This window comes from Physella acuta, unplaced genomic scaffold (genome assembly GCF_028476545.2).
Source record: "Physella acuta isolate Inbredline_101_S28 unplaced genomic scaffold, ASM2847654v3 ptg000291l, whole genome shotgun sequence".
NCBI classification, from domain to species: domain Eukaryota; kingdom Metazoa; phylum Mollusca; class Gastropoda; family Physidae; genus Physella; species Physella acuta.
The window spans coordinates 248,753-271,837 of record NW_026731810.1 but is presented as its reverse complement, the minus strand read 5'-3'; the positions used below and the strand labels follow the sequence as shown (position 1 = coordinate 271,837).

Here is a 23,085-nt window from a genome sequence, read left to right as displayed (position 1 = left end):
CTTTATATAAAGTGTCATTCTTTAGTAAGTAATTTTTAAAAAATAATAATAAAGAAAAGTAATTGCTTTTTAATTATTTTAGTACAAATCTATTAAAAAGAGGCTTATGAGCATCACTATTTGACTATTTAAAAAAGGGAAATAAGTCATTGAAGTGGTTTAAACGTTAGCTTATCTTTGATAGGATTGATTGTAGGAGAAAGAGGACTCGGCTTTCACAGTGGTTTAAAAACGAAGGAAAAATGAATCCAACCGCAGCTACGGTAATCTTTTTTACAAAACAAACATTAAGTCAAAAATGCAAGAATTTTTTTTAACTATAACAATTTTTTTATGGTCGGCCGTGGGCCCCTAAATGGCGTGGGCCCCCCCCCCCGCGTTGCGGGGTCTGGCGGCACTGTAGTTCCGCCCCTGTACTGATGGCAGGTGTATTTTTCAATGAGACAGTTTCGCCGGGAGACTTATAGTCTCTGCGAAAGCCGCATTGAACGGGGCCCTTTTGTAGGTAAGCCAAAATGACGGGAGCCTATTTGTCGGGAGTCGTAATGACTGGGTCCGTTTTGTCGGGAGCCTAAATAACGGGAGCCTATTCGTCGGGAGCCTTAAAGACGGGATTCATTTACTTGAGAGTCGAACGTAGACTAAGAAGGTGCAGTTATGAGATAATTGTCTTTTAGTGATTGCAATCTATACGATAACAAATATATTTAGAACGAATTAGGCCTTCTCAAAAGTGGGGGAAAAATTCAATTAGGCGATAAAAACCTTTATATTTATTAAATGCAGTGGCGTAGCGAGGGGGTGGCGGGGGTGCTGACCGCACCGGGTGACACCATTTAGGGGGGTGACGCCAAGGCAAAAAATAGCAAAATATATAGAAAAAAAAGATAATTCCACTTAATTAAGTGATTAATTCGAGTGTTAAACAGTCTTTTAAGAGGTGCAAATCGAAAGGTGGGGGGGGGGGGGGGTGGTGCAAATCGAAAGTTTGAGGGGGGGGGGGTGCAAATAAAAAAATTGACCATTAAGTGCCGCACCTTGTGATACCCGACCTCACTACGCCACTGATTAATTGCGCTTGCATTTACTTTATTTAATAAATGCATTGGTGTATAAAATATGTACAAAATCTCAAGAGCACCAATGCTTTTATTAAAACAAGCAAATTAGTTTTATTTTTTCTAATTTCCAGTGCATTTAATTTTAATAGTAAAAATTTAAGGGTTTTTATATTTCTTTTATTCTCGCTAATTTTATTTACCCCAATGGGAGTTAACTCCCATTTCCATTACGCAAAAGTGGGTCATCGTATTCTCCACTTTTAGTCAACTTCCGCTTAGCCAATTTTATTATGTCCACCCAAATCATTGAAACTATTTTCTTTAATTCTAGATCTAAATAGATTTCTGTATTAATTTAATTTTAATACTTACTTAGTCATCATGTCGGGGAACGGATTTCAAGCTTCGTATGCTAATGATAGACCACCTAGTTCTGCCGGCAGTGGAGATGGAGGAGACGTGAGTACAGATCCTGCTAGCAGTGGATTTTTCACCTCGGATTCAAAGAAGTAAGTTCAAGAGTAAATTCTAGATAGATCTAGCTAGTCTAGTTGTAGTCTAGATCTAAATCTAGATTTTAGACTATAGTACAATTAGTCGAATGGGACGGAGTGGTCTAGTGGTAGAGAGCTGGACTGCTAACCCGTTAGTCTCGAGTTCAAATCCGGGTTCAAGTCAGTAGATTTGAGTAGACCGTCCCTGAGTCCACCCTACTCTGATGGGTACCTAACTCACGTTAGGGAAAGTAAAGGCGGCTGGGCATAGTGCGGACCAAACTATCTCTTCATATGCCGAGGTCACAGAAACAAGTGAACTCTACTTCACTTGCCCCATAGACTGTCAGGTTTGAAAGGGAAACTTTACTTTTACAATTAGTCGAAGCTAGATGGAGAATTGTGGGATGGAGTGGCCTAGCGGTAGAGAGCTAGACTACTACTAACCCGTGTGTCTCGAGTTCGAATCTGGGTTCAAGTTAGTCCCTGAGTCCACCCAGCTCTGATGGGTACCTAAGAAAGTAAAGGTGGCTGGGCATAATACTGACCACACTATCCCTTTATATGTCGAAGTCACAGAAACAGGTGAACTCCACTTGCTCATAGGACATAGATTCATAGACTGTCAGGTTTGGAAGGGGAACTTTACTTTGAGAATCTCCTGACTTTATTTTTATTACTGGGCTCCCTATTAATATTATCAGTAATATGTAGGCCTAATGAGTAAAGTATTAGTAGATGATAGTGGAAAGATTAGAATCATTAGATATATATTATATTATATTAGTCAAGGTAGCTCAGCTGTTGTTAATATAATAATAACATTCTAATAACTATGTCTGTTAATTTGATCTGTTTATTTCCAGACATGAGGATCTAAAAACCATGTTAGACAGCAACAAAGATGGTCTCAAACTTGAGGCCATGAAAAGAATTATTGGAGTATGTGCAATCTAAAAAACAACTTTTGTGTGTGATAATACAGTCATAATTGTTTATAGCAAACTTAGAGTGCCCAAATAAAAGCAAAGAAAATTACCCCCCCCCCCCCCCCCCCCCCCCCCAGGTTTTTGGACAAGTGGGATACTTAAAAATAACAATTTATTTCATGTTGCTTCCATTTACTTATGTCTTGCATTGTGTTTATCAATAGATGGTGGCTAAAGGCAAAGATGCTTCTGACTTATTTCCTCCAGTGGTCAAGAATGTTGTTTCAAAGAATTTAGAGGTAATTATTTCCTGAGTACTATACTAAGAGTAGTGTTGTAGTTATATAGAAGATACATTTTTCTAGATAAAAATCTATGTACAAGTAAAAAATGTATAAAAAATAATAAGTTTAAAAAATTGTGTTCATTCCAGATAAAAAAATTGGTTTATGTGTACTTGACAAGGTATGCAGAAGAGCAACAAGATTTAGCTCTTCTTTCCATCAGCACATTCCAAAGAGCCCTAAAGGTAATTTCATGTCTTAGCTAATCATTTAATACTTAACTAACTTTAGCCTCAAAATATAAAACAAATTTATAATCCATCAAAATATTTGGAAATATTGTACTGAATAATATATACATTATTAGCCTATAGAATTCATATTGTACTGTCACATTTGAGTAATCTGAATAAAACTTAGCGCTATCTTACCATCACTAATGTTTAGAGCGCTGTTAGTCCTGCTAATGGCAATAGGAAACCTCATGAACATCCATTTTCACTGATAAATTATAACCATACCAATTGATTGGAGATACAAGTGAAAGATGTTTTGAACTTAAAAAATAACTATCTTCATTTATGGAAGTAATGAAAATTCAGGCTACATCAAATGTAAAAATGAGCATTTCTATTTTCAAACTTTTTTTACATGTACCTTTTACAGCAATCTTTCCTCATCTAAAAATCCATATACACTAAAGCATAGCACTTTGTTATTATTTATAAACCACATGATGTCTGGTTAGGAAGATTATGAGTGGTTGAAGACAGGAAATTCAATTAGCTGTAAAAAAAAACATTTTTGGCTTGTTTTTTTAAATATTTAAAAAGTTGTATATAAAATACAAATTTTCAGTGAGCTACAATATTTTTCAATTTAAGTTTTTGTGAAACATTTATTACAAGTGATGAAGTATCTGTCTAAAATTTCTAATGCTAAATTCATATCAGGATCCAAATCAGCTTATCCGTGCAAGTGCTTTAAGAGTTCTGTCCAGTATTCGTGTCCCTGTCATAGCACCAATTATGATGTTAGCTATAAAAGAAGCAGTCATGGATATGTCACCTTATGTGAGGAAAACAGCAGCTCATGCTATCCCAAAGCTATACAGGTTAAATATCAAAACTTTTTACAAATCTTACTTTTTTTTTTTAGTTTTGTCAACACATCTTCTTTTAAGAGAGAACTATGTATAGTTGGGAGTACTCTAAAACTACATTTAATTATATAATTAGCTTTAAAATTTGTACAGTATATTTTTGAAATAAAATTTTATTTACCTTTTATCAGGTGAGAGAATATTTTAATTCTTGTAAAAGTACAATTTATTTGTTAAATGTTTTTATTTTGTCCTGTGATGCTGATAATAATAGAATAAGAAAGCAATTTTCTCTTTTGTGCTATACAGCAAAAAAACAACTCACTTTTAATTAAATCGAAATATAAAGTGTCAGTCTTGTTATAATTGTTTCAGCTTAGATCCAGAAACTAAGGAACAACTCATTGAGGTTTTGGACAGGCTGCTTGCAGATAAAACCACGGTAAGAATTATTCTTTTTTACTCTTAGGGCAACTGAAATAAACCCATCTTTTCTTTGTATGGTTACAATAATGCATATTTTCTTAAATTTCACTATCAAGCTTGTAGCTGGAAGTGCCATTCAAGCCTTTGTTGAAATCTGCCCAGAACGCATTGACTTGATCCACAAGAATTATCGAAAACTATGTAATTTGTTGGTGGATGTTGAGGAATGGGGTCAAGTGGTGATCCTGAATATGCTAACACGTTATTGTCGAACTCAGTTTATTTCACCTAACCAAGATGTAGGTTGTTATAAAATATTATTATAGTTTGTACAGATAGACACTTTAGCTAATGATTGGAAGGTTGGAACTTTTTAAAATCATTAAAATGAACTTACTTTTACTCAGAATTTAAACTGTTGATACTAAAACAAAATTAAATAACAATGAAAGATTTTACTTAAAGATGTTGCAAATAAAATTTAACTTTTAACAGGATGTAAATGGTGATAATGAGCTCCCATTTTATGAGAGCTCTGAAAAAGATTCTGATGAGGAAGAAGAAGTGGTGGATGAAGATGCAAAGAAAAAGAAAGCTGAGAAACCGATTCCCTACATGATGGACTCAGATCATAGGCTTCTACTTCGACAGTCAAAACCTCTTCTAAATAGTCGCAATTCTGCTGTAAGTTTTTTTTTTGTTTAATTTTGAGCAGCGACTGTTAACTTTTATGGTTTTTATAGTTACATTTTTTAAACTCTTTAATTAGGTTGTGATGGCTGTGGCTCAGTTGTACCATCACTGTGCACCTAAATCTGAAGTTGGTGTTGTAGCAAGAAGTCTCATTCGTCTACTTAGAAGCCATCGGTAAATGAGTAGTTTTAAATTAATAAAAATGAAATAACAAAAAAAAACACTCATAACTTAAGTAATGCTTACCGATGAAAAATGATAATTTTATAACTCTGTGAACTCCATAAAATGTACTTCAGGTTTGTATGATGCTACAGTTGCGTCTTACACAATTTTTTTTTTTTTGCTCAACAGGGAAATACAGTATGTTGTTCTCAGCAACATTGCTACAATGACAAACAAAAGAAGAGTTAGTTTTTTAAATTTCACTTTCTTTATGATGTTTTAACAACAAAAATTCTGTGCTTTTAACTATTTTTAAAGCTCGGTTACTCACATTATTTACTTTACTTCTCCACAAAATACTTATTTTACCTGAAAAAATGTTATATCTATCCTTGACAGGGAATGTTTGAGCCATATTTGAAGTCTTTCTATGTCAGATTCAGTGACCCTCTGCATGTTAAGCTATTAAAGGTATGTTTTTCCTCTCGAATACATGTTTTTTATTTCTAATATTTTTATTACTATGTTCAGTCTCTTTGAAATTTTTCTGTATTTCCATTGAGCAACATAACTTTGACAATTAATCCTTGTAAAATGGGTTTTTTTTCAGCTGGAGATTTTAACAAGTCTTGCAACAGAAACCAATATTTCAACCATACTCAGAGAATTCCAAGTGAGCAAACTTTAACTTTATTGCTAATATGTTATGTAAAAATTAAAATTGTGCATATTTTGTTTACTGATACGTGTCTGATCTTCCAGACATATGTTACAAGCTCAGATAAAGAGTTTGCTGCTGCAACTATTCAAGCCATTGGCCGTTGTGCTAGCAGTATTGCTGAAGTCACAGACACATGTCTCAATGGTCTTGTTCGCCTGATGTCAAATAGAGATGGTAACGCATCTTTAAATTTTAATTTTATTTAAGTAGTAATTGTATGCGAGGAAGAAGTTACTGTAAGTCTCGAGTTCGAACCCTCGGGCAGATGAGGCTCGTTAGCTGGGGACAGCCACTCTTCTAGGAGAGACAACTCCAAAGTTAAACAACTGCTGCCTTGTAGTTTGTTCTTGGTTGGACAAAGGCTATGGAAGCAAATCCAAAAAGAAAAGCAGGCTGAAATCGGAGTCAATGGCCTCAATGGCGCAAAAACAGTTGACACGTAACGCTTAATTGTGTTGGAGACGTGGTCGAGTCGGCAAAAAGCTCATGGTTGCTAAATTCGAACAGTCTCGAGTTCAAACCCACTGGCAGATAAATCTCGATCCCCTTCAACACTAATAATTAAGAACGAAGAAGAAGAAGACTATAAGTTTCGGTTATATAGTTCATCATCATTATTTCCCGTTCGTGCCCAAGACATATGGGGCAGATGAAGTAAAGTTTATCTGTTTCAATGACCCTGCCACCCCTAACATACATTAGATACCCATCAGAGTTGGGTAGGCTCAGGGATGTCCAAGATCCAAACTTTTGAGACTTTTGACTTTGCAGTCGTAAGCTCTACCATTTGACCACACCGCCCCTTATATAATTACTTATATAATTACTTACATTCATTTTAAATTTCTATAAGAAAGAACACGTTGAAGTAAATAATGATAGTAAATTTTGGAATTCACAGAGGCTGTCGTGGCTGAGAGTGTTGTGGTCATTAAGAAGTTACTCCAAATGAGGGTAGGTGACTTATTCATTGTTAGTATTGGATAACAGCTCGGACAGACAATACCTTTAAAGTACTTTCATTTAACTAAATAGGTTATAGCTATGTCAGCCTTATATTATTGAGTGCAGTGTCATTAATTGACTCACCTAGTGTTAGTTGAACTTAAGTTTGCAGTTATCCCCCCTAAGATAGTTCACTGCATGTAACTTTACACTGTTAATAGCTATCTTTAAGTATTTAAATATCTGAAGTGTATGCCCAGTAGCAAATAGATATAGGTTTTATTATATTTTCACTTTTGAACTCCACATTTCTGCAGATCCATTTTTGTAATATATAGGCCTACCAATTCATTATCAGAAAAATATATTTTATTTAAAGGGCAAAAATTAAAATAATATTTAAAAATGATTGTGTGCAAAAATAAATATATGTTTAAGTTTGTTATTGAAGTATTATAAGAACATTTGGTTTTTATTCTCAGTTTTAGCAAATAGTTTCCTTGGAAGAGTTTTCCCATCTGAATGTTTTTTAGATTGACATTAAAAACTTTGTCATTTTATATCTGTTTCACACATATCAAAGCTGTTAAATTTTTTTGGTACAATGTGATATGTGGTTAGAAGGAACAGAAGATATTTCCAGATGATATTAGAAAACAGTTTTCTGTGTTCACACATTCAACATTTTAAATTAAGTTGCTGGGGTACTATTACAAATTCAAGTGTCATTACTTAATAAAGTTACTGCCTTATATTCTATAATGCTTTCTGTAACCTGTGTGTCGTCTTCTCTTTTCTTCTTCAGCCAAGATCATCAAAATCTAAGGTTACTTTAAATTTAAAATCATAAATACAATTTTTTTTTAACCCAATACTTAGATTTATAATGTTGGAAAAGTTTATTTGAAATGAAGAGAAAAATAGCATGTGTCACACTATTTAATTTGAATTCAACAATAGCATGAAGATGAAAATGTAAAAATAACAAATTTTTAACATTGTCAGAATATAATACTAATATCCAACAAACTGGAATTACTTATTACAATACTCATCTTTTTTCTTGTAATCATATTAAAACATTCCTTATTGACAAAGTTAAATTATTCATGTAGATATGTTACATGCATGGATTTTATTTCAACATACTAAATGTTTCTTGGGCAACCTTTTATTCCGTTTCTCTCTACTTTTATTATTAGTCTGTGATTGCATTCATGTGAAAACAGGTTTCTTGCCCCTGCCCATATCATTTGGAATTATTGTACATTTACAGCTTCTTATAGTATATCCTTTTCTTTTTACTTTCTTTTTTTTTTGTCATTAATAATCATTCTTGGGGAACATGTTGCGATCTGCACTTTTTTCTCATTTGATGATTTAAAATCATATAATGCACACAGCCATTCACTTAATTTTTTTGTAAGATGCTTGATGATTTGTTTGACTCTTCTTGGGATTTTTGTTGTAATATTGAAACATTTTTTTCTTATAAACAGCATATAATTCCCCTCCCCTGCTATTTTTCAGTGTTTGAATTATGTTACTTACAAATTTAATACAAATTTAATAATTTATTTTCTGCATTTACTTTTGTGGACCTTAAATTTTTTTTGAATGCCACTAAATCCACACTGAAATATTGGCTAAAGATTTTTTTTATACTTTAGGTGTTGTTTGATAAATCCCTCTTTTTGCAAAGAAAACACTCTGTGCTCTTATTTTGAATTAGCTGTGGTGGATTTTTTTAAACATCGGTTATGGTATGCTTTTTAAATATGTGTTGGTGAATTTTCTTTGTATCATTTCATTGCTGTGAAAAGACACTTTAGGAAAGTAGTAAGAACTGGAATATGGGATAGTGGTTTTCTAAAGATTTGAATGAATTAAATTTAGGCAATACTCATTAATAATCACATTTTTTAACACCTATAAATTATTGTATCTAATTGAAAATTCAAGATTATGCATGTGCATTTTAAAATTTGGTTGAGTGCTTTGTAATAACATTTTTAGGTTTGAATAGATTAATCTGTAAAACTCTACATAAGAATATAAATTGAGGTTATAGTATCAAGCCATCATCATAAAACAGTTTCTTGTTTAATGACATCAAATTGCTGTTTGGTAGAAAACATTTTTTTAAAAGAAACAAGTGGCTTTTTTTCTTTAGAATCTAGTTATTTAAAATTCTGAGCTTGTAACTTACTGATTCAGTCCTACACATCGATGTTAAGAAAAAATGAAACAATTATTAATTTTGTGTGACGACCTGATACGTTTATTTTCAAATAATTATCAAACTATGATTGATTAGAATATTATCTACTCAATCACTTTAGCCCTCAGAACATAAAGACATCATTTGCTACATGGCCAAGATGGTGGATAAAATCACCGTACCCATGGCAAGGGCCAGCATTTTGTGGCTGATTGGGGAGTACAGTGAGCGAGTACCTAAAATTGCACCTGATGTTTTACGGAAAATGGCTAAAAACTTTATCAATGAGGTATATTTTGGCTATTTTTTTTTTGTAAGGTTTTTTTGTGAATTATACTTTAGTAATATTAGACTAGGTAACCTTTAATCCTAGTGGTAGGAATGGATCAAACATTATTTAAAAGCCTGCCTTGTGAAATGTTTAGAGATCTAATGATGTATAGTTCACTAAATGGTAATGCCCCCTGTGTTATTGTTGCATGGCAGGAAGATATTGTGAAGCTGCAAGTACTCAACCTATCTGTGAAGCTGTGCATAACCAACCCCAAGCAGACCAAGCTGCTCTGTCAGTATGTGTTGAACCTGGCCAAGTATGATCAGAACTATGATATAAGGGACCGCTCACGCTTCATGCGCCAGTTTGTTATCCCATCAGAGAAACCATGTGCATTAGCCAAGTATGCTAAAAAAATATTCCTCGCTACTAAGCCAGCTCCTGTTTTAGAGTCCATGTTTAAAGGTATGTATTGCTAGGTTATAAAAAATTACTAGATTGTCCTAGGTTTAACATGTTCTTAGGTTCATATTATGAAGGGGGAAAGGGGTTAAGAAATTAATGTAACAAAATTTGATTACAATTTGGTCACCACAATTTAATAGGACCTGATTGTTCTTAAGTTTTATTTCAGTTTTTATAATCAAAGTGTTAAATTTTCATCTAAAAAAAACATGAAATGCTTTTTATTGCTTGAGGAAATTTGGGTATGAGGCCATTAAAAAAAGAATTTAGCACTTTAAAAACCAATTTAGACACCCCTTCACCCCCTCTTGTCACAAATATTCACCATTTCAACCTTTTTGTCTATCATCTGAAGTGTGATGCCATTTATGGAAGATAAAATGCTTTGTTACTTGCATGGAGAAAATTTCTGATTTTCTTTACATTCCTCCAACATTGATTGGGCTGTTCATTATTAGCTAGAAAGTCATATTTGTTCTTGATCTACCAGAAATATACCTAAAATTTCACCTGTTTATGTATTGCCTTATCCACAGCACATGACAACTACCAGCTTGGCTCTCTAGCACACCTGCTGAACATGAAGACCACTGGGTACCAGGAGTTGCCAGAATGGCCCACCACGGCCCCAGACCCATCTGTAAGAAATGTTGAGGTGGCACCAACTTGGCAAGAAAACAGAGAGCCTATCCGGGGTAAAAAACAGAAGCAGCCTAGCACAGATGTCAAGACATTTTACTCCTCTTCCAGTGATGATGATGGTAAGGGTACAAAACCAGGATGACGCACTTGTGTTCCTGTTTCTGCTTTAGATGTGTTTTGTACTACTAATTCTTAATTTCAGCATTATGTTAAAGTGGTGAACTAATGAGTTTTATGGGTGTATAAAGACTGATTTATTCAGGAAAATTCTGCTTTATTGTTCCACCACTGACCACTTAGATCCCAGTTACAAGAGGCTGGTGAAAGGAAGTTGGCTCTTGCTATATATTTAATTTTACAAAAGATAAAGCTATCACAGCCACTTATAATTTAAAAAACTAAATAATAGTTTTTTGTATGTCATCAAGAATCTTTGTCAGTTTTGATTGAGCCCAGGTGTCTGTCTCCAGTTAGTAAAAAATAATATAAACTGGGCAGTAAAGGTGGAGCAAGTCTGTCATTATTATGTCTACAGGTTATTCACTTGTAATCTCTTTCTAAAAGACAAAGATTATTTATTTGACATTAAAAATTTGGTTGAAGGTTATTAACAAAAGAGCTTTACAAAGTATTTTACTTTATTTTTTTTCAGATGAAAGCAGTGAGGAGGATAGTGATGAGGAATCAGATGAAGATAAAGAGGAAGGAACTGAAGAAGATTCTGATGAAGAGGAGGAGGAGGCATCAGATTCATCCAAGGAAGAATCTGAGGAGTCATCATCTGAAGAAGATAGTGAAGAAGAGTCTTCTTCTGAAGAGGAAGATTCGTCCGAAGAAGATAGTGAAGAGGAAGTGAAAAAGCCTGTCAAAAAACTGGTATGGTTAACATGCGTGATTTAAATAAAATATTCTGAGAGTTAATAGCAGTAAAGCAAATTGCACATACTTTAAAATCAAATACCAAATGTATCATTTGAAAAACAAAATATAAATGTCATTTTTATGTTATAGTATATGGCATTATGTTACTAAGATAAGATTTTAATTGCTATTTAGTGCCTTAAAAGTTAAACGTAAATACATACAGGATCAACTAAAACCAAATCAACCTAAAGTCAGCCCAGCAAAGCCAGCCAACGCAGATTTGCTTCTTGACTTTGATGATTGTAAGCATTTTGTGTGTGTGAAAATGTATACCTAATGAATGTAATTTAAACATCAATAATAACTTTTTAAAATTTAATTTTCTTTTCAATATTTATGTTAATGTTTAAGATTTAATGTGTAAGTCCTTACGCCAAAGCTTAAATTTTCAGTGGGGCAGACTGCTACTAGTGTTGGTATCTCCCCGTCTGTTGGCATCATGCTGACACCAACATCAGCTGGAAGTGGTACAGTCCCACAGGCTACATCCTCACCCACTGACAAATCTAATGTACGCCCATGTTTTAAACTTACATTTAATCTTTATACAACTTTATAAATACATGTTTAGGATCTTATTGACAAAAAAATATTTTCAAAGAATTTTAAACAGGTTTTATAATAAATATCTATAACAAATATCACTGCGCATCATACAACAAGCCTTATTAATATTAATTGAGCATCAATTTAAACACCTATAAAACTACTTGTATATCTAGATTGTTCAAGGCTTGAATGTTCCAAGCAAGACTTACGAGCTGATCAATCGGCTGACCAGTGGTGGCTTGACTGTCACTTACAAGTACACTCGCACCATTTCCATTTTTTCATCCAAGCTGGTGTCCCTGGAGCTGACTTTCACCAATCAGGGAGAAGCTCCTTACACTTGTATTAAAATTGGGGAAAAGGTAAATTAAAATCCATTGCTCTCATTTATTGTTCCGTAAAAATATTCTTCACGATAAATATTTTAATTAGCAAGAATTAGCATAAATATTGACAGAAAATTGATGTTTGCTCTACAGAAAATTCAGCAAGGGATGGAGATTCAAGATTTTCCTGAAATAGGTACAACACAATATTCTTTTTTATTATCAAGCATTAAATAATTTTTTTTTAGATTATAAAATCTATGGTAATCTTATAATTTCATTGTTGTTTAGTTATTAAAAAGAATTTTCCCATTTTTCAATCCAGCATTTATATTATATTTATTTAAAATAGTAAATTAAAGTCCATATGTTTGAACAAAACCTTAGTGAGAAGAGATTTAACAGAAAACACTATTCTTCCAGCAACACTTGGTGTCGGGGCTTGTACCTCAGTCTTAATGGGCATCAACTTCAACGACACCACCCAGCCAGCAGGATTCCAGTTGACCAGCGAGCAGAAAAGTTTTTCTATCAACATCTCCGCACCTGTTGGTGAGCTCATTCAGCCACAGACCATGGGAGAAGCTGAGTTCAAATCTCAACAAGGTAATTTGACTTTAATGATAAATTACCTAAGGCTAATCCTGTTCACATGTAGGCTAATTTTCATTGATACATTAGATACATTTGTCTTGTTGATATATATAAGAAGGGATAAATTATTTAAGGTTTATCCTATTAACAAACTGAAATGATAAATTAGAAATGCTTTATTTTTGTTTATGTAAAATATTAGAAAGGTAAAATACATTTATCTTGTTTATATAAAATTTAGGATAAATTATATACATGACATCTTAACTTAAAATTATGATCAATCAGATACAGTAACTTTGTTGATAAAAAATTTATGATAAGATAGGTAAAATTATGTTACTCCTAGATACATTTTATTGATATAAAATTTATAATAAGTAAGATACACTAATATTGAGTACATCCACATTTGGGGGAAGAAAGTCTGACATTCAAACATAATTGAGTTTGTCTTGAATTTATGACCCCTAAGATTAATGTTACTGTTAGATGCATTAATTTTGTTGATATAAAATTTATCGTCACTTATGGTCTGCTTTGTTAAATAAAAATAAGACGACTCATTTTTTACTGATGACTTGATGGATTAATTAAAAATACAAGTAGCTTCCCTTGGCCCCTTTGCTAATTCTACATTGCAAAACATTAGCATTTTAAATTAACTTTTTTGAACTACACTTTTTTGTTTTTGTAATGTACAAACTACACTTTTTAAAATTTTGTAATGTGTGCAGTTCACTTTTGTGTTTTTGTCTGTGTAAAAATTTCTAACACTTAAAAAAATTTTTTAAATGTCTCAGTTATTTTTCTATAAGACACATTTGTGTCTATGCGATGGTTACTTATTACCCTTTATACTTTCTTGTACACGGAGAATAGAGAAAAGTATTATAACCATGCAAAAAATTGAAATTGGGATTTTCACAAGTCACGAAATTTTACACCTCCCTGAATCAGAAAACCTTTATTGAGCAATTTTGTCAGTTTGTCGGTGCGTCTGTTTGTCTGTAAACATGATAGGTTGATGAGATTAATATATAAGTATTATATCAAATTTGTAGTTCTGTAGTGGAACTTATTCTACTTTTTCAGTTAGATAGAAGAAATATATATATATGTTGAAGACCTAATTACTGGAAGTGGAACTTGTTCTAGTTTTGGTTTTTCAAAAGCCTATAACCTAAGTACTGTTTCAGTTAGATAGAAAAAATTTCACATATATGTAGAAGATCTAGTTCTCTGTTTTCTAACAAATTTTGAGTAATTCCTGGTGTCCAGAAACAGTACTATTATACACTATTTCCAATTTCTCAAAAAAACACGTATGAATTTATTTTAAACTTGATTCCTCTGTCTTTCTTTATAGAGTACTAATGTTCAATACTATTAAAAATAAAACAAGTTAATAAAAAGTCTAGTGACAATTTAAGCGCAATTTCCTTATGTTATCCATAACAATTTTTAATTTTTAATTTTTTGTAAATATCATCCTATAAATATAAACTCCTACACGATGCTCAGTTTAAATCATCCTAGGCCTACACGATGTTCAGTTTAAATGTTCTTAATTAATTTTTTGTGACCGAACGAAAGGATATTTTTGAAAACTTTCTTCGGCAATATTGGTCTAAATTATGGCAGGAATCGATTGGTAAATGTTTCAAGTCGCTAAGTGGTCTGGTTGCCGAGATATGGAGCAAAAACTGCATATGTTCGAGGTTTTTGGCTTTTCCGGGAAATCCAGGAAGGAATTCCGGGAATTTTTTTGGCCCACAATCATCCTTGGAACTTGCTTAACATATTTGCTTTTGGAACTAGTCCTCGATATTGCTTCGTTGAGGAGGAGATACGACTTAAAGGCTACGGACACACATCCATCCATCCAGAAATGACGAGTTATTAAACGCAATTTTTGCCAGTATGGAAATTGCGCTAAAAAGTACAGTTTCTTTTTCAAACCTGACAGTCTATAGGCCAAGTGAAGTAGAGTTCACTTGTTTCTGTGAACTCGGTATATGAAGAGATAGTGTTCCATACTTTTATACACAGATTATTTGCTGTTGATTTGGTGTGCAACTATTTTTTTCTATGAGATTCTATTTTATTTAAAAAATTTAAGTATATGAAATTATTTTTTTAAAATGGCTATATCCCGACTGCACTGAAGTTGTCATCCCCATTTGTGTTATTTAAGAACATTCGAGAAAGTTTAGGGCAGATCACTCCCTCTTTATTTATGCATGTTTTAAAACCCTGCGTCTCCGCTTTGGTTTCAAGATGGAGTTCATTTTTACTGGTTATTGTTGACGTGGTCCAGTTTTCACAAACATCTCTGGTCAGACTGTCTAGTGTTGTCATGGCTCCAGTGATTTGGCCATAGTGTCGTGGTCCCATGAGGCTCCTCTGGTCAGACCTCTGGTCAGACCATCTAGTGTTGACATGGTCCAGTTGTCATGGGGCTCCATTGGTCAGACCATCTAGTGTTGACATGGTCCAGTTTTCACAAACATCTCTGGTCAGACTGTCTATTGTTGTCATGGCTCCTGTGGTCAGACCATCTAGTTGTGTTATGGTCACGTTGTCACAGGGCTCCTCTGGTCAGACCATCTAGTGTTGACATGGTCCAGTTGTCTCGGTCTCCTCTGGTCAGACCATCTAGTTGTGACATGGTCCAGTTGTCACGGGGCTCCTCTGGTCAATGTCTCATAACATCCCGTTAGGACACAGTCCAGTGATTTGGCCATAGTGTCGTGGTCCCATGAGGCTCCTCTGGTCAGACCATCTAGTGTTGACATGGTCCAGTTGTCATGGGGCTCCTCTGGTCAAACCATCTAGTTGTGACATGGTCCAGTTGTCACAGGGCTCCTGTGGTCAGACCATCTAGTGTTGACATGGTCCAGTTGTCACAGGGCTCCTGTGGTCAGACCATCTAGTTGTGACATGGTCCAGTTGTCATGGGGCTCCTGTGGTCAGACCATCTAGTTGTGACATGGTCCAGTTGTCACGGGGCTCCTGTGGTCAGACCATCTAGTGTTGACATGGTCCAGTTGTCACAGGGCTCCTCTGGTCAGACCATCTAGTTGTGACATGGTCCAGTTGTCACAGGGCTCCTCTGGTCAGACCATCTAGTTGTGACATGGTCCAGTTGTCACGAGGCTCCTCTGGTCAGACCATCTAGTGTTGGCATAGTCCAGTTGTCACGGGGCTCCTATGGTCAATGTCTCATAACGTCCCGTTAGGACACGGTCCAGTGATTTGGCCATAGTGTCGTGGTCCCATGATCATTGATGTCTTCAAGTTAAAGAGCAAAGCTTGGTGTAATTTAAAAAAAAAAAATCAGTCGAGTAATATTTCACATCATATGAAAACCATACTATAACAAGTTAAAAAAAAAACGTGTCTTGGCTAATGCTTTTAGCCTTGTTTTGGCGCCTGTGTTTGTCTGCCGTTTGTCGAAGACTAGGCAGTGCTGACGGCTGCTTCAAATGTCTGCATAAATTAGCTTTAATGTGTTGTCATCAAAGCTAACGCTAATTACACACGCCATCAAGTTACACGCTTTAACCATGACGACTGGGGGGGGGGGGGGGGCGGAAATTGAAACATATTTTGGAATATCTTTCATCCGTTCTTTTGAGATAACGGTCTGCTTTTGAGATAACGGACTGCGACTGTTTTTTTTAAAGCATGCTCAAAAGTTCAACTAGTACTATTTGATTGTCTTGGTGGCCGTATACACACCGGGTGTGATATGATGAAGATATCACGCGAGACAGTTTAATGTTGTGGAACTTCCCGGTAACTTTATCAGCGTAACCCCGCACCGAATAACACCCATAAAGTCGTGGCCAAACGAGGCGCAACGATTTTCTAGTCTCTAAAAAGTTTGGTTGCACGTCTGACAAAAGCTCGGACGTGCTGCGTTCCATTAGTCGCTGGCGTGCCGCTGATTTTTCCCAGCTTGTTGCGACATTGGGAATGGTCGCCTTTAATGTGTGCACATGAAACAGATTTAATTACCTGAATCAGGTAGGGGTGTCGGTGTGGACTAAAGGCCGGCAGATAGTATCAAGCCCGACTGTTTGATATACAGCACGGTCCAGGCGCTTGAAATAGAAACACTACCAAACACCATAAAGCTCACTTGACGGTTATTGTCACACGGCGCTGGCCATTGAACTAAGCGAGCGTGTTAAAAATATAACTAAACTTTATGGCTTTGGTATAGTTTCGCCAGACTCGTCTGAAAAAAAAAAGGTGTTTTATGGTTTTTGTCGGGTGGTATTCAACTATTTGCCCAACCCTAGTCTTATATAGATCTATATGGTATGGCCGACTATGATACTTCAAAACTTAATAAATGTCGCATAAGCAGCAAGCTTTATAGCCGTGTTTAATTACGCCATTAATCTGATTAATGGCAATGCCGGGAACGAATCATTACTTTTTCCCCACCGTTATCTGTTAGGGTTTTGTCTACGGTGTTGTTCCTTAAGAATCATACCAGTTTATAAATTAAAAATACACCAGTGTTTGATAGAAAACTAGTTAGATGTAGATTTCAACTGTACAAGTGTAAATGATCCGATTATAGAGCTTTAACGCGACTAAAAATATGCCTGTTCTTTCTGCTTTACGGTATCTTGAATAGAGCAGTAGAAAATGCCCTGAGTTACGTCCCCTCCCGCATGTTTGCACTGGTCAGTCCCACAGCTGAGAGTTGCTGGCGATGATGAGGGCGGGAGTGTGCTGGGTCCATCTGTCTTCCTTGAATTAGCACAACTTCGTGTTAGCCCCAGGTCGAACTAGATCTGACTCGGGTAGTTCGTAGTGTGCTGGCTCCATCTGTCTTCCTTGAATTAGCACAACTTCGTGTTAGCCCCAGGTCGAACTAGATCTGACTCGGGTAGTTCGTAGTGTGCTGGCTCCATCTGTCTTCCTTGAATTAGCACAACTTCGTGTTAGCCCCAGGTCGAACTAGATCTGACTCGGGTAGTTCGTAGTGTGCTGGGTCCATCTGTCTTCCTTGAATTAGCACAACTTCGTGTTAGCCCCAGGTCGAACTAGATCTGACTCGGGTAGTTCGTAGTGTGCTGGGTCCATCTGTCTTCCTTGAATTAGCACAACTTCGTGTTAGCCCCAGGTCGAACCAGATCTGACTCGGGTAGTTCGTCATTCTAAAGCTGCGACGTTTTCAGCGATCATCTTATGTAGGCCAGCAGAACTTTATAATTCTAGGGCAGGGGTCGGCAACCTGCGGCTCGCGAGCCGCATGCGGCTCTTTTGATATCAAGATGCGGCTCTCTAGCTCCTTGAACAAATACTAATAATCTTAATACAAAAATAAAATATTAGAAATAAAAAAAATGTTAGTGGCTCTTTAAAACCAGGGAAATTTTGAAAATTGTAACTTTTGGCTCTTCCGCTTCAAAAGGTTGCCGACCCCTGTTCTAGGGTGGCGGGTTGGTTGGCTGTGTGCTAAAGTTGGATTTATCTCGAATGGTTGTTCTATTGTTGTGGGAGAGGGGGGGGGGGGGCTTACATAGCTGTCATATTGTCAGGGGCCCTTGAGATATCCCTGGCTGTCATGTTGTTGAGGAGGGTGACTTGAAGTGGCATATGTTAAAATGCTGTGAGGTCCCTTTTGAAACGTTGCACCCTATGATCAGTTAAATGTAGAATAAATGGATTATTAAGCAATGATTTTTTAAAAAGGTATTGAAGTCTTCTGTGAAGGGCTTGTTAATGTTTCCTTTTGATACATTTTTTTATTTAAGTCATGCCTGCATTGTTGAATTTATTTTTTAAAATATTTTTTTGCGTATATTTTTCTTTTTCCTTGAAACTCTCAAACTTTGTTTTAGTAAGCCATCCTAATTGTTTTAGCCCATATCTCTGATTTATTGTATCCACCCTAATTGTTGTATATCTCTGATTTGTTGTATCCACCCTAATTGTTGTATATTTCTGATTTGTTGTAACCACCCTAATTGTTGTATATTTCTGATTTGTTGTATCCACCCTAATTGTTGTATATCTCTGATTTGTTGTATCCACCCTAATTGTTGTATATCTCTGATTTATTGTAACCACCCTAATTGTTGTATATCTCTGATTTGTTGTATCACCCTAATTGTTGTATATCTCTGATTTGTTGTATCACCCTAATTGTTGTATATCTCTGATTTGTTGTATCACCCTAATTGTTGTATATCTCTGATTTGTTGTATCACCCTAATTGTTGTATATCTCTGATTTGTTGTACCCACCCTAATTGTTGTATATCTCTGATTTGTTGTATCAACCCTAATCTATAATATAATCGGGCAAGTAGTGTGTCAGTCCTTCCTTCCGTCATCGCTATAGCTTTTAGAACCATAAAAGTAAACACTCGCACCACGCAGTGCTTTTCAGTGCACCGCAGTGTCTTATTATAAGAATTAGAGTAGGGTTTGTTTATATAGTGGCATAGAGCTATTTTATAATTTCCACTGTTTGTACAATTTTGCATAACGTAAAGAAAATATTAAATACACGCAAATTGCTAAAACATATTAAAAGGATCAATGTCAAATATAGTTTTCGTTAATATTCCTAGAAAAAGTGGATACATTTTAATAACATAATAACAGTACGGTAGAAAAATCAAATTAATTTAACTCTTTTTTTCTAATTTTGACAAAGGAGGTAATTTAAAAATACATTAAACTCACGCTAATAAAAAATGTGAATGCAAATATACGTTCGTCATAGAAGGAATTAGTGTTGCAATAATATAATTAGCAAAATGTGAATGCAAATTATTCGGATGTGTAAGAGGTAATTATTGTTAGAAAATTATAATTAGCATGGATTGATAAAAGGCAATCTTTTATTTATTTTATTCACTGAATGTAGGCCCTACTGTTTATTACTTATAATTTTTAATCAACTATTCAGCACTATTATAGACGCGTCATCACGTTCATTAGGTGCGCAATGGTTTTAGTTATGAAACTCTTTTGTAAATTTTTAAAATTTAAAGTACTGGAAAAAAAATGCGTGAATGGATAAAGTGAAATAGTGTAGGTAAAACACGGTATTTTAAATACTGCCTATTATTTATACTGTTTTCTAATTATTATTCTATCTTTCGGGTTTTATAGGAGAGGCGTAGCGAGGGGGGGGGGGGGCATATGTCCCCGGGTGCCGACCTTAAGGGGCGCCAAAGTGGGTTGGAAAAAATTTGCGAGGGGGGGGGGGTGGAAATCGAAAGTTTTAGGGCGGGGGGGGGGGGGGGTGGAAGGGGTGCAAATCGAAAGTTTGAGGGGGTTGCAAATCACCGGAAAGGGCGCGATTTGGCGCTACGGGCTAGACTGAGCAATTTGCCTTTATGATTGCATTTAAATTGTGTTTATGTTATGAGTGTTGTGTTTGTTTTTTCGTTGTTTTTTTTGCGTTCGTTTGTGTTGTGTTTAGTTTTGTTCTGTTCCCAAGTTGGTACATTTAAAAAAGATTTACCGTGGCGGAGCACGGGATGCAGCTAGTTGTTGTATATCTCTGATTTGTTGTATCCACCCTAATTGTTGTATATTTCTGATTTGTTGTATCCACCCTAATTGTTGTATATCTCTGATTTGTTGTATCCACCCTAATTGTTGAATATCTCTGATTTGTTGTATCCACCCTAATTGTTGTATATTTCTGATTTGTTGTATCCACCCTAATTGTTGTATATCTCTGATTTGTTGTATCCACCCTAATTGTTGTATATCTCTGATTTGTTGTAACCACCCTAATTGTTGTATATCTCTGATTTGTTGTATCACCCTAATTGTTGTATATCTCTGATTTGTTGTATCACCCTAATTGTTGTATATCTCTGATTTGTTGTATCCACCCTAATTGTTGTATATCTCTGATTTGTTGTATCTATCCTATTTGTTGTAGCCTATATCTCTGATTTGTTGTATCCACCCTAATTGTTGTATATCTCTGATTTGTTGTATCCACCCTAATTTTTGTATATCTCTGATTTGTTGTATCCACCCTAACTGTTGTATATCTCTCATTTGTTGTATCCACCCTAACTGTTGTATATCTCTGATTTGTTGTATCCACCCTAATTGTGATATATTTCTGATTTGTTGTACCCACCCTAATTGTTGTATATCTCTGATTTGTTATATCCACCCTAATTGTTGTAGCCTATATATATGATTTGTTGTACCCACCCTAATTGTTGTATATCTCTGCTTTGCTGTATCCAACCTTTCACTGTTGTATCTTCCTGCTGTGTTTCAGCCAAGCTGGGAGGGATGAATGAAAACAAGGAGTCATGTGATATACCTGAGGCCAAGAGAACACCTGAGGCCATCTGCACCTGTGTCTTGTCCGTGGCCAACCTCCTGCAGGTGCCCTCCTCCGACCCCAACATCTACAACTTTGCTGGCCACACCCTGGCGACCTTGACCCTGGTCCTGGCCTCCATCAACCTTGGAGGGAAGACCCCCAAGGTCACAGTCAACTGTGAGAAGATGGTCATAGGCACCATGTTGTTGAAGGACCTCAAGAGGTCCCTGCTGTCTTCCTGATGATGTGCAATAACAGCTGAATACATCCTTAGAGTTTTAGCTTGAGTCATATATATTCTATTATTATGTACAATTTTGTGATGACTGGGGACCAAATCATGGAGATTGGATAACAGTCCAGATGTTACCTGTAGCTATGATTGATTGGTTGATTCAAATGGACGGGCTTGTAAATGGTGATGTAGAGTTTAGAAGAGGTTCTTTGGTGGGAGTTTATTTATAGAAATATATATTGGTAAAGTTACTTGATGCATTGTGAATTCTTTTGTTGTTTCTGTGAGATTTATTTTTAGTTTTTAATGGTTTGAAATTGTGTTGTATGTTAAAATCACGTTATGCTACTTGTATGTGAAAGATCCTGGTCAACAACCATATATTTAGTTATATGTTAAATATATAGTATTTAGTTATATATGTATTTAGTCTGAACAGTGAGTGGGGTCATGAAAGTGTTGAGTGGGGCCCAGCAATGGTTCAGTATTTATCATGTGCTACAAGATTTAAGTTGTCCTACACCTTTATGTCAATTATCAAATGTTGAAATAAATAATGGTGTGATTTATGTTTGTTGAGCTATGAGTCAGGAATTATGTTACAAGATATTTACTTTCTAGCTATGTAATAATCAGGCATGAGTTGGCATTGATTAACTTGTTTTGCTAATGAATGAGTACAGCCTGTTAATGTAGCAGCGTTTATTTATAGCAATGTTCAGTTGTAGTTTCCTTTTGGCTGTAACTAAATTAACTTGTAAGTTATCTATTGCTGTTTTCAAGTCCTTTTTTATGTGTAATTTAATTAACTTAACGGGGCATTTATTCTTTAAATTAGTTTAAACGAGCTTCCAGTTTAGACTTAATGAAGTAAATTACTGAATGAGGCATTTTATGGCCTAATTTTCTCTACAACTTATACATTACATGCTATTGTGGATACATTTCATGTTATTGTGGATACATTACATTTTATTGTGGATACATTACATGTTATTGTGGATACAGTACATGTTATTGTGGATAAAGTTGAACAAATGTTCATGTTGGTTTTGTTTCACTACATGAATTTTTGAAAGGCTGAGCTCTGTAAAGGTTTTGATGTCTTAAGCAGATTTTTTTTTTGTATTTGCTTGGATTTATGTTGAGCAGTGGTTCATAAATTAAATGAACGCTAAATTTTTTTTGTTTCTACCTCTCCCCTCATAGGTAGCATCGGACCATTCAGTAAACTTTTTGAAGGCTGTGCTTGATCACATGTATCTGTTTTTATGTTTCAATCTTTGTTTCAGAATAATAATAAAGTAAATGCAATTTTAATTGCTTCTTTATTTTGGTTTATAAACATAGAAGTTGAGTACACAGTTGAGTAACCTAAAGAATTAACCAAGAGATTTACTTGATGAGACAAATAATGTTAACTATGGACAATTATGGCGTGGTTTGAGTTAATAAAAAAGTTGTGATAGGCAAGTTGAGTTAGTTGACAAGAGGCCCTGGGGTAACTAGTTAAAAGTTAGATTATTGAGGGGTGTGAGTGTGGTGGTTGTGCAGGTTAGGTCTCTTTCTGGGGTCACTAGTTGTAGAAGTTAGGTCTCCTGCAGGGGTCACTAGTTGTAGAAGTTAGGTCTCCTGCAGGGGTCATTAGATGTAGAAGTTAGGTCTCCTGCAGGGGTCACTAGTTGTAGAAGTTAGGTCTCC

The 23,085-nt window shown here is 35.3% G+C and overlaps 1 protein-coding gene across 1 annotated transcript; it reads left to right on the top strand.

Moving 5' to 3' along the window:
- The first annotated feature begins 1,316 nt into the window (after positions 1 to 1,316).
- On the top strand, positions 1,317 to 22,704 carry LOC131939723 (AP-3 complex subunit beta-2). Its single transcript, XM_059298192.1, has 24 exons — positions 1,317 to 1,570; positions 2,422 to 2,497; positions 2,709 to 2,783; positions 2,918 to 3,013; positions 3,722 to 3,882; positions 4,246 to 4,312; positions 4,413 to 4,595; positions 4,792 to 4,980; positions 5,066 to 5,163; positions 5,344 to 5,398; positions 5,554 to 5,625; positions 5,765 to 5,827; positions 5,917 to 6,049; positions 6,777 to 6,829; positions 9,163 to 9,330; positions 9,528 to 9,780; positions 10,317 to 10,541; positions 11,075 to 11,298; positions 11,510 to 11,588; positions 11,739 to 11,857; positions 12,069 to 12,257; positions 12,375 to 12,417; positions 12,645 to 12,827; positions 21,102 to 22,704. Exons 1-24 carry the CDS (start codon positions 1,443 to 1,445, stop codon positions 21,389 to 21,391), a joined length of 3,222 nt encoding a protein of 1,073 aa, XP_059154175.1. The 5' UTR covers positions 1,317 to 1,442; the 3' UTR covers positions 21,392 to 22,704.
- Positions 22,705 to 23,085: the final 381 nt, after the last annotated feature.